At 45.9% G+C, this 12,731-nt stretch overlaps 1 protein-coding gene across 1 annotated transcript in view; it reads right to left on the reverse strand.

Moving 5' to 3' along the window:
• The window catches only part of CCDC60 (coiled-coil domain containing 60), a 157,752-nt gene that overhangs the window by 43,308 nt on the left and 101,713 nt on the right, over nucleotides 1–12,731 (reverse strand). Inside the window, exons 3-4 of the mRNA XM_014787226.2 lie at nucleotides 9,575–9,745; nucleotides 1,120–1,227 (exon numbers count right to left, since the gene is read on the reverse strand). Coding sequence (XP_014642712.2) covers nucleotides 1,120–1,227; nucleotides 9,575–9,745 — 279 coding nt within the window. The remainder of the gene's footprint in view (nucleotides 1–1,119; nucleotides 1,228–9,574; nucleotides 9,746–12,731) is intronic.

Genomic DNA, 12,731 nt, shown 5'->3' on the forward strand with positions numbered 1-12,731 from the left:
GCTGAGAGCTCAGGCTCTGAAGTCAGACTTGGCTTAAAATCCCAGTGCAGCAACATGCTGAGCTCTGTGACTCTGGGCAGGGAGTACACCTCTCTGAGATTCTGTTTTCTCATCTGCAGAGAGGTGATAATAATACACCTTCACAATAAGGCCGCTGAGAGGACTGAATGAGATAAGGCCTGCAGAGTGGTCAATAGTGCCATTGTTACTGTGTATACTGTAGGGACCTAATAAATCTTTAACAAATGAGCAGACAGAGACATCTAGAACCCATTGCGCCATTTTCATTGCCCTAAAGCAGTGGTTCTCAACATGGGGAATGGAAAGGTGGGTATGTTTTGCTCCTAGGGGACATTTGGCAATGTCTGGAGATATTTTTGGTTGTCACAACTGGGGGCAGGGTGCTACCGGCATCTAGTGGGTAAAGGCCATGGATGGTGCCAAACACTTTACAATACAGGACAGTCCTTCACGACAAAAAATTGACATCATCCCAAGATGTCAATAGTGCCAAGGTTGGGAAATCTTGCCCTCAAGTCAAAAGCTTTTATCTCTGGGCCTGGCATCTTCCAATTGAATAGTGCTAACTGGTGAAAAAGAAAAAGTTGGGCTTAGAATTCTTTGGAATAGACAGGAGGGGAACAAGATGTCGAGGTTTTAGAAAGCCGGAGTGCTCTTTAGAGGGTTGATTAGCTCCTGTTCCACGATGAGTTTAGGCTTCGGGTCAGAAGATGGCAGGGCTTCTCTCGGAAACAGCTCCGGGAGTCTCGGGGAAAACGTGTCCCCTGAGCCCTGGCTGAGACGTTGTCACACGCTTGGCGAGGGCTGTAGACAGATTTTATCAGGCTTTGCAAACTATTTGACATTAGAATGTCTGGCTTGGTAAGGAGTGGAATGACTCAGTCCCAGCTGATTTGCCACTTAGCTCTAAGCACTGTGTCCGCTTTCCGTTATTTCTATACGCCCCATAGCGTTGCGGGCTCCAGGCTCCATGTCCCTTTCAAGAGGACAAAGGAACAGCTCAATAGCTCCCAGTGTGTTAGCTCGCTGAGTCATTTCACCTTGGCCTCGACTGATAAGCTAGCAAGGCAGATGAGCCGGGGGTGAGGCTCTACTTACACATGAGCCTCCGGCAGCGAGGGCGAAATGATGCAGCTGTGCACGGGGGTGAACGGGCGAAGGATGACCCCAGTACCCACCTTCTTGGTCTTCTCATCATCGTATGTGCTGAAGGAAAAGCAGAAAGAAACAGAACGAACATGAGCAGCAGTTTTAAACACCTCCTCTCCGGGGGTTAGTTGGCAGATAAAACTGGGCACCTACTATGTGCCAGGCAATAATTCTGGCTCATGAGATGAGTGTTCTAGAGGCATCCAGTGAACAGAGCATATAAAACCCCTGCTCTCAGGGAATGTATATTCTAGCGGAGGAGTGAAGAGAATAAACAAGATAAATAGGTGGATTGTGTAATATACTAGCACACTAGCCTAGGGGTCTGATACGTTTTCTTAAAGGGCCAGACAAGTGTTTATGGCTCTATGGGACATACGGTCTGTGTTGACACTACTCAGCAGCATGAAAGCCGCCATCGAGGGTGTGTAACAATATGTAAACGGCCATGTTCCAATAAAACTTTGTTTGTAAAACCAGCCTGGGGACTGGATTCAGCCAGCAGGGCCCCCCCACCCCATACTGGATAGTGATATATGCCATGGGGAGAAAAAAGCAGAGAAGGGGGTTCTGAAGGTCTGGGAGTTGCCATTTGAAATAGGGCGATTGGAGAAGATGTCACTGAAAAGGTGACATTTGATAAAAACCTGCAGAGTGTAAAGGAGTGAGCCATTCAGATGTCTGAGGGCAGGGCATTCTGGCTGGAGTGAAAAACATGTGCAAATGTCCTGAGGTGGGATTGTGTTTTAGAGTCAGCAAGAAGGCGAGTGTGGCATGAGCAACAGGGAGAAGAGGATAGAGAGAGAACAGGGGCCTCGCAGACCATTGCAAGGACTTTGGCCTATTCTCTGAGTGAGTAAAGGATTCTGAGCTGAGAGAAGACACGATCTGACTTGTATCTGAAATGGATCTCTCTGGCTGCTGTTTTGAGAACGGCCTATGGTACAGGCGGAGGGAAAGGGCAGAGCCAAGGAGACCAGTTAGGAGTATTGCAATAATCCCAGCTTGAGAGAGGAAGGTGGCTTCCAGGGCCCTGGCCGTGGGGATGGTAAGAAGTGAAGACAGTGGGATGGACATGGCGAAGAAACTGCCTGGAGTTAGTGGCTTCTGTTTTTGATCCTTTTCTTAAGAAAAGAGGCTGCCCCCAACTCTGCAGACTGCTGACTAATCAGTTGGTTGAATCAGCCATGAGATACTGGGATCTTGAACTTCAGAAGTGGGCACAAACGTGTCCCCAAAGAGCAGCCACAACCAGTCACACCTCAGCAGCCACTGGGCAGGCCGTTGTGCAAAACCAGAGGCCCATCCCCTGCCCCACAGAGAACGTGGAAGCTTCCTCTGATGACAGACAGCATCTGGGGAAAAGGGAGGAGGGAGGATGTTTAGAGAGGGTAGAAACAGCCCAAACAGGCTGTTCATCTTTGAAACCACTGGATATTTATCCCAAAAGACTGTTTCAAAGTGGAAAATGCTAAGTTACCTTTAATACCATATTTAATTCTTTTTCTCCATCATCATGGAGCAAGTCATTTCAGTTATAGAAAATAGTTTCTCTTTTTTTTTATTTTGGCATGCCTCAGTCATAGGGTATATGTTTTTTGCCCATGACCAAATCTAGCCCACAGGCATGTTTTAATGAGCCTACTGTGTGTATATAATCGAATCAGTTGTCTATATTTTAAAATTGGGAGGTTTCATGTAAAAATGGAAAAGCTTTGGCTTTTGAAAACCTGAAAGTTCTGGGAGTCTGGCTGGCAAGAGTCAAGTGGGGCCCAAGACGGACGTCTCTGCCTGCTTTGCATGAGGTGCATGCTTCTTAGGTTGCCCGAGTCTCAAGAACCCCTGGCTTCCCACCCCCAGCCTGCCTTACTAATTCACGCTACCTATGTGTTCCCTTAAGGCCTTTTAGATTCTGAACCCCAGTCTAAGTACTTTCATTGATCGCATCATCGACAGGTTCCCTGATTCATTCATTTCTACCCATATTTATTGAACGTCTCTGTGCTGGGGGCTGTGGATGCAGCAATGAATGAGGCAGACCCAGCCCCTCCCCTCTGAAGTTTAGAGTCTAGTGGGGGAGAGATGGGCTTAACCAAACACACAGACGTGATAAGGCTGAGTGGGAGAGTGTATAGGGCTTTGACAGACCCAAATAGGGAATTTGGCTGAACTGGAGGCAGGGAATCCTTCCTGGAGGAAGCTGTGGCAATTTAGAAAAGGTGCCCCAACTTCTATGATACTCTTCCAATGCAGAGGTGGCTCTTGGGCCCCTTCCCCTGGAATCCTGGCTTTGTGAGTGGCTGAGCTAATAGAATGTGATGGAAGGGGTCTGATGCCAACTTGTGGGCCCAGGCTCCAGGAACCGGCAGCCTTCCCTTCCTATGTCTTGGGGTGCTCACTCTTAGCACCCAGCCGCTGCCATGCTGTGAGGAAGCTGGCAGCCTGTGAGGAGACACATAGCCGCTGGGCCTCAGCCCTGGTGAGCTCAGAGCTGACAGCCAGCTTTAAGTTGCCGCCCTTGTGAAGGAGCCATCTTGGAAATGGACCTTTGAGCAGCCCCAGCCAGTGCTGTGTGGAGCAGAGACAATCCTTCCCCACTGAGCCCTACTCAAACTGCAGATGCATGGATGAAATAAATGTTTGTCGTCTTGAGTTAAAAAGTTTTGGAGTGGTTGTTCACAGCAACAGTACCCGGAACAAAAGTAAATATTGAGCTGAAATCTGAAGGTTGAATGGGCGTTAAGTAGGTAAATGGAGGAGGGAAAGGCTCTGCAGTGGAGGGCATGTCATGAGTGGGAAAGTTGGAGAATGTCGCTGTGGCAGAGGGAAAAAGAGGAGGCTATGAACAGGGGCTGGAGGGATGAGCCAAGGGCTAGCATGTCTGGGCCTTGTGGCCTTGCTCAGCCTTTGTCGTATCCTATGAAGTACGGCAGCCATTGAGGGTTTTAAGCTGGGAGCAATTGATGTTTTGAAAAGATTAGTGGCTTAGTGTGGGGAATGAGATGGACAGGGGCAGAGGAGGCAAAGTAGGGGCACACCTTAGGAATTTACCTTCCTTCTGGGAATTAGAGGACAATCCTGGGGTCACAGAGTTAACTAAAAAATAGGACCAGAATCTAGTATTTCCATGTCCATGAGCTCTTTATTCAACCCTAGAGCTGAGGAAGCCACAAGCAAATACGTTGGCATGCCCAGTCTTGCTGGTTCAACTGTGTCCCCTAGTGGTTTAGAATACATAGAAATCAACCCAGCTTTTACACTCCTTAATCTCTGGTTTTACGTCTTCTCTCAACTGCAATAATAAGACAAATTCTACTGGTTGTTTTTTTCACCTTTTCAGCTGAATTTGCAGCTGAAAAATGAGGTCATTGAACACAGTGGGAAAGACCGCTTGCAGGCAGAAATCTTTTGGGACTTCCTTGATTTTCTTTTTTCCCTGCATAGTTTGTCAGACTTAAAACTTTTGTCTAAAAGAACTTATCCTATGGTCTTAGATCCACAGGGGAAAAAAATAATCCCTTTTGCTCTTATAATGCACAAGATCAAATACTTTGTTAAAAAGTATTTATAAATGAACACTTGTATTTTCAATGCTTCTGTGATTGGAATTATATTTATAGAAGCATAGGTCTTAGATGTGAGATGCTTTCTAGCCTGCTGGAAATTAAGATTTTTTAGCCATAAATCTGAGGACTATAGGTAATTGAGGCCCAGAGAGATCAAATTCATATTACGCTTTATTGCATAATAATAGTAGCAATTACTGAGCACGTCTCATATGCCAGGCTCTGTGCTAAGCATTATTTCATTTAATCCTCATAACAAACTTGGGAGTTTGGTACCATTCATATGACTGAAGCAAAATGAGGCTCAGAGAGGTACAGCGACTTGCCCAAAGTTAAACAGCTGTATGGGAGGATCAGGACTTGAACCCAAGTTCTGCACTTTTAATCACTACTCTCTACTGGTGTGGACAATCTCCTAGTGCTATTTTATAACCCTTGCCTCCCACCCACCTTTGATGGTTATGTTGCAGTAATGGTCTCCAGTTTTATTTTAATAACCAGCCTTGTACAGCTCATAGAATCCACCAGATAAGATGTAACCAGACCAATGTCCACGAGAGGAGCGATCTCATGCATATATAAACTTATTAAACTTTAAATAAATCATGTCTTGCACACTGAAACATGGATGGAAGAAGGGAGAACTGTGTTCTGTGACCATGGATTAAAAACCCCGTCCTAACAGGGGAAATTTTACAACCGGACTATTTAAACAGTCATAGGAGGATCTTTAACAGACACCCCCGCCTTCCCCAGTGCCTGTTCGTTTGTCTGACAATCTGAGCGGAGCTCCTGAAAAAAAGACCCACGAGTTAATTCCTTCTCTTTATTCCAGGGAAAGGCTGCCAGCTGGCTAGCGTCAGTAGGAGTACCAGACTCTACGAGCACCACCAGGCTCAGGGAAGGCAGAATTTGCACTCAGCTCTTAGGACCCTCATGGAAAGAGTAAGAACCCCTCTGCTCATTAAGTGGCCTTCTCTGTATCATGTGCCCCTTCAAGGCCCCATGAGGACACTTTAGTGGCCCATTGAGTGGCTGGATGGAGGTGGCTCAGGTAATGACTTGCCTGCTTTTTTTCACTCTGAAAACAATGTTTCTGACTTTTGGCAAAAGACAACACCATCACACCCTCCTTTTCCAGCCCTGGCCCTCCTAACCAGAAATGCTGGCTGCAGGAACTTCTGGTGGGCCGATATTGATATGTCTTTTAACCACACCTCTTTTTGTCACCCAATGAATTCCTGTTCAGCATTAAAGATCTTGCTCAAAAGTCACACCTCTGGGGAGTCTTTCCAGATTCTTTTTCACTACCTACACTTAAGAGGATGGGCATTATGAAATACTAGAAAAAATATATATTTGTCTCTACTCCTGGTTCTTGACACAGAGCTCCTACATCCCCTGGAATTTCCCTGGTGATAGGAGCATCTTTTATTCTAATGAAGTGACTCTTGGTGGGCCCCTGGATGGCGGCTGTCCACAGAAAGACCAAGCCGTGATTAGAAGCTTGGAACTTTCAGCCCCACTGCCAGTCCTCTGGGAAGGGAGAGGGGCTGGAGATTTGATCACATCTACATGGTGAAACGTCCATGAAAATCTCTAAAGTAGGGGCTTCGGAGAGCTTCTGGGTTGGTGAACGCGTCCACAGAACAGGAAGGTGGCACTCACCAACTCCATGGGGGCAGAAGCTCCTGCACTTGGGACTCTTCCAGACCTCACCGTATGTACCTCTTCATCTGGCTGTTCACTTGTATCCTTTATTATATGATAAAGTGGTAAATATAAGTCAGTGTTCCCCTGAGTTCTGTGAGCCACTCTAGAAAATTATCCAACCCAAGGAGGGAGTCATGGGAACCCTGATTTATAGCTGGTCGGTCAGAGTTACAGGTGACAACCTGGGACTTGCATTTAGTGTCTGATGTGGGGACAGTCTTGTGGGACTGAGCCCTTAACCTGTGGCATCTGGTGCTATCTCCTGGTAGAAGGTGTCAGAACTGAATTGGAAGGTAGGACACCCAGCTGGTGTCACAGAGAATTGCTTGGTGTGGGGAAAAAACCCACAATCTGGGGTCAGTAGTGTTGTGAGTGTGGTTGTGGTATGAGGGTAAAGAACACACGGCAGTGTTCTTCCTCTACAGGCACTCTTAGGGGCCTTTAGTGTGCACCCCCAGGGTACTTTGTTGTGGCACCATATGTGGTAGAGACTGTCCCTTAATCCTTTTCATTTCTCCATGCCATCAGAGGGCCTGCGCACAGTAGGTCTTCAATATATAGTGCTTGGTTATGCAATGAGAATGGGCGTGGGTCAAGATAGCTTGTCTTCCTCCCCCCAAACTTACTTTGAAACTGGCCAAGATAAAGGTCCGAGACCATAATGATATTTACGGAGCCATCGATATTTTACTGAAGATCTTGTGGGGAAACAGAGAACGGATTTACATCTCACATGATGAGGCAAAACCTCATAAAAATCCTCAGTAGACATCTCTGTTCTCTCCCAGTGATGGCTGCCTTTTCTCTCTTCTCTCCCGCAAAGGTCCCTTCCGCTTACACTCTCGGCTCATCTTCTGCTCGTCTCCATCCCATCTCTTAGGCGAAGCACTTTTGCTCTTCCTCTGCATCTATGAATTCACTCGAATCCCCCCTGCTCACCAAAAAGGCTCCTCCTCGGGGTGCCCACTCCTTAAAAGGCATGAAGTGGGGATTGTAAGGCATAAAAAAAAAAAAAAAAAAAAAAAAGAGTGGCAGAGAGCTGACAACAACGTGGGAATCTCTGGCCAAAACCGAAGAGAGACTGGAACCAGAGAGGTAAGCTAGCATGGGTGCTGCTTTGGTCCTAAGGCCATGTGCCAGCTTAGAAAAGGTTAATTTTCCTTCTGATAGCTTCCCAGGCAAGGGGGACAGAAACCAAAGCCCAGGGTCTGCACTTACAAGGAGTCAAAGAGGAGACCCTTCCTATAATAAGCTGGGATTTCCAAGGGCCACATTTTCAGGGGAAAGTAACTGGAAATATACCAGCCCCCTCATGGTCTTGCACTCTGAGTTCCCATCTGCCACCTTGAACTTTAAGGAGATCCCTGACCATGAGTGTCCAGCCCCATCAACTCCAACCCAGGGCCTCACAGACCAGAATCTTTTTTTTCATTAAGATGAAATTCACATAACATAAAGTTAACTGTTTTAAAGGATGCAATTCAATGGCATTTGAATTGACGGTTGTGCAACCATCACCTTAATCTAGTTCCAAAATATTTTCATCCCCCTAAAAAAGACTCCATACCCATTCAGCAGTCACTCCCCACTCCCGCCTCCCTCAGCCCCTGGCAACCACCAATCTGCTCTCTGTCTGGGATGAACTTCAAAAACATTACAGTAAGTGAAAGAAGACGGACACAGAAAGGTCACATATTGTATGACCCCACTCATGGGACCCTGGTTTTTAAGAAGCACATATTCACGTTTCTTCAAGTTAACATTGCGGAGAACAGAATTTGAAAAATGGTGCAGAGGGAAGGGGATATCTGCTGCCGGTTCCGTTTCCTCTTTAGCAGCAACCTGGCAATGTGGGGTCCTGAAGGTAACCTAGCACTCGGCTCTGGACCTTGGCTTCACACTGGAATCCTCTAGGGGAGCTTTAAAAAATACTGTGTCCACGTAACACCCCAGAGAGTCGGATGTAGTTGGTCTGGGAAGCACCCTGGGCAATGGTATTTTATAAACTGCCCAGGCGATTCTAATGTGCAGCCAGAGCTGAGACCACTAGTCCACTAGGACAACAGCCATTTCTACTATATATTTCCTCCCTACCTGCTTCAGCACTTCCTTTCCACCCCTGGTTTGTGCCTCATTCAGTCTGCGCAAGCTAAGCATCCCGCGATTTTGTCCATGCAAAATGGCACAGTCCATGGATTCTGGTGTCATTCACTTTGGGGTTCAGAGATGCTTTCTAACTTATGACCTTAGTCATAAGGGGAATTATGTGAGCATCTCTAAGCCTCATTTCTAACCTCTAAAATGGGACTAATAATAGCACCCATCTCATAGGAATGCTTTGAAATTTAGATGAAAAGATGTGCATAGAGCACATAGTAGATACTCATTATAAATTATTGTTGTGGTTATTATTAGTATTATTGTTATTGTTAAATGAATGGACATTTCATAATGGACCAGTCTGTTGATGGTCCTCTCCCAACCAGAGAAAAGACCTTTAAAAGAAGAGGGGGACTACTTCATTCCACAGACCAACAAACGTTTTTCTCCACTTGCTTTGGGTGGGACACTGAGCTAGGGTCTGGGGTTTCAGGTGAAGGTCTAGAACAGGGACATTGACATGGAATAAAGCAAACTAGCAAACAAACACATTATGGGAACCCAGAGTCCAAATGAGGTCTGGAGGTGGTTGGGCTGAAATCCAGGAAATCAGGAGAGGGTGGCATTTAAGCTGGGCTTTGAATGATAAGTGGAACTTTAGTTCGAAGAGGATGTAGAGAAGAGTATTTAAGGCCCAAGGAACAGCAGAGGAAAAGGCCTAAAGGTAGAGACAAGCCTGGGAAGGAGGGGAAAGGGACACATTTGAGGGCCAGCAATATTTCTTGTGTAGCTTTTAGCATGGGATATGAGGACAGACATATGTAGTGGAAGATATTCCCCTGAATGCCAGAAGGTGAGGATGAAGAGGTAGGTTGGACCAGACTAAAAGAAGTCATTAGACACCAGTCTAAGAAGGGCCTCCCACTCTGAGATGGCTGCCATCCCTCAACCCGACCAACAGGCAGCATTCACTCTCAATGGTCCTTCCCAAGACCATCAGGGCCACAGCCAGTGCGTCTACTTACGTCAAAAGAATGTCCCCGTACTGGATTTCTGAGATCTTTTTGGCTGGTTGGAATTTATGTCTTTCTTCCTCTTTCAGTTTCTGAAGTTGTTGTTGCTTCTTTTTCATTGCACTCTCCTCCCTTAGCATGGTAAAGTACCCCCTGCCTATCTTCACTGACTGAATCAAGAATCTGGAGAGAGAGAGAGAGAGGAGTTGACTATTAACACAGTGATGACTGATGATCACTGAAGGGCACTCTGGTGCCTGCTGGGCAGGAAATTTCCCACCCTTAGAATTCCAGAGACCTGAGCTCGAATTCTGGATCCACTTCTCACCAAAGACCTTGAACAAATTATTTTACCTCTCCAGGTCTCAGTTCCTTCATCACTCCATCACTCCACCAACATTTATTGAGCACCTGCTATGTGCCAGGCACTCTATTAGGGGCTGTGAAATGAACATAACAATTCACACCCCACAGGACTAGATACCTTCATGCAAGGAAAGGGGTCAGCAAGGCGTCTGGCTCATCCATGATAATCAGTAGCAGATCAGCGCTATATGGCCTGGCTCCTGGCCAAGGCTGCTTTCTCTTAGGTTCGCCTAAACACTGACATTTGCTTCATATACTACCCATGGCTGCAGAACTTGAGTAAATAACGTGTAGGTGCTTGATGTGGACTTTATTATTATTCTTTTCTCCCTGATTCAATCACTGTTTCCTAATCAGACATCTTGATACTGGCCTGATGCAAAGACATTCTGTGCTCGGTGGTCTACACACTTCCCTCCCCTTTGCCCATTGTCACCTTGGGGCTGGAGTTGGGAGCACTGTGGCGGAGGAGTGAGGCCAGGGATGTGTACGTCTCTCTCTGACTGTCCACCTGTCTGACAATCTGGTACGTTGTCAGGTGCCATATTGAACCACTACCACGTTCCCCAGACATGAATGTGGGCTCTGAATTCAATTTTGTTTATTCTCTAAATTCCTCATGAGCAACCAGTGCGTGTTGGGCACTGTGGTGACTGTTGGGAATATAGTGATGATCAAGACACTGTGTCCTTTAGAGTTCCTGGTCTGGTGAGGGGAGAGAGATACATGAGAAGTCAATGATCACAGAGTGATGGGGGTGGGAGGACTCTGAGTTTTCTAGGAGGAAGGCACCTAATTCAGACTTGGGGGTAGATGGAGACATCTTCCTGGATAGAGTGATATCTCCTTTCTCTCTCTCTGAGCAGCCTCTTCCCCTCTCCTGTTCTTTCCCTTGTGCTCAGTTTTAGATGGGAATATTCTCGGCTAGCTGCCATGGTTAGATTCTGATGTGATTAATTAATCCCTGCTCATTTGCTAGGAAGAGTTAAGATATTCCTAAGGGTATTTTCATTTCAGCGGTTGACTCTTTCAAATGTCCATTGGGAGAATGCTGGGAAGTAGGAAGTGGGGCTTTTCCAGTATTTTTCAAACCACATTGCACAGTGATAACTTTTCATTCATTCACTTCTCTGCAGGCATTGGCTGAGAGCATGCTATTCCAGGTGCCAGTGAGGGGACTGAGGTTACACAAAACAATAAAACAAGGCATCTGCCCCCAGAGAGTTCATAGTGTAATGGAGGAAGCACATCCACAAACATACTCTCCACACAATGTGCCAAAAAGCTACAGGAACCTGGAGAAATCCAAGGAGGCTTCCCGGAGGAGGTGACATTTGTGCTAATTAGCAATTTACCAGTAGGAATACATGGGAAATGGTACACCAGTGAATGGAACAGTGGTTGTAAATGCAAAGATGTGTGTTATGGACTATATGTCCACGTCCTCCCGAAATTCATATGTTGAAACCCTACCTCCAAATGTGGTGGTATTAGGAGGTAGGGTTTTGGGGAGGTAATTAGGATTATATGGGGTCTCATGAATGGGATTAGTACCCTTATAAGAGTTGTGAGAGAGCTTGCTTCCTCTCTCTGCTCTCCTCCACCATGTGAGGACACAATGTGAAGTCAGCAGTCTACAACCTGGAAAAGGGTTCTTACCAGAACTTGACCTGGTATCAGACTTCCAGGCTCCAGAACCGTGAGAAATAACTTTCTGTTATTTACAAGCCACGCAGTCTATGGTACTTTGGTCCAGCAGCCTGAACTGACTAGGACAGGTGAGTCTAAAGACGGCCTGTTTAGGGAGCTACAAGCATCTTTAAAAAGCTAGAGCACAGAGGGAAGGTGGGAGGGCGGTCAGAGCAAAAGCCGGCAACACGGTGGGGAACAGAAGGTGTAGGGCCTTGGGTTCTGGATTTAAGTGAGCCTGGATTTGGGGTTTGCTAGGAACATACCTTCTAGAAAAGCTTCAGGAATCTGCAAATGTCTGACTGAGTTTCCATGAACAATTTTTAAGCTAATAGCAATACTAAAACCACAAAACACCCTGTGGTACACCAGCTAAATCCATTTTGTACAAGCTCCTCCCTTCCATTTCCATTGCATTTACCTTAGTTTGCCAATGTTGCCAGGCACATTTTTTCACATCTTAACATCTTTGAGATGAGGGTGTGTCTTACAACCATTGGCCTTTCGGTCACTGCCAGCCAGATGGCAGTTGTGCGGTGGTTGTCACTGTCTGTGTATGCTCAGACTTGGTTGATACTCTTGGTAGCCAGATCAGACGACTGCCCCCTTGACGTTTTAGACAACAAACCATTGGGCCATAAGCTGGGGTCTGAAAAGTCCTTTTCTTTGACATATTCTTATAAAATCAAGAAAGTGCCAATATAAAAACTTGCAGACCGGGAGTCAGCAGGTAGGAAGAAAATTCTGGAGACAACTGCAGAGTGTCCTTTTAAGAACCATTGCACCAGACTTTGTTGACCCTGAGTGGAAAAGTGATTCAGAAGAGCAGGGCTTTGAATGGGAAGAAATTTGAAGGCTATCTTACTCAATGTATTTCTCTTACATTTTCCTTTCTCTGTGAACAGAGAGTGATATATGAAAAATTGTCTAGGTAGGTGAAAAAGAGCTTTTTAAAAATTATGACATATAATATTTTTATGAAATAAAAATTCTAAGTGATAAGAAAGCACTTGTCTTAATTTGAATGGCAGTGTTTTTATTTTGTTTTGTTTTAATGGTGTGCTTTAGATTTGATGAAATGTAGTACTTGAGTTTCTTATGAATATGTCACTGG

Source organism: Ceratotherium simum, chromosome 35 (assembly GCF_057802395.1).
Source record: "Ceratotherium simum simum isolate JZ-2026a chromosome 35, ASM5780239v1, whole genome shotgun sequence".
NCBI classification, from domain to species: Eukaryota; Metazoa; Chordata; class Mammalia; order Perissodactyla; family Rhinocerotidae; genus Ceratotherium; species Ceratotherium simum.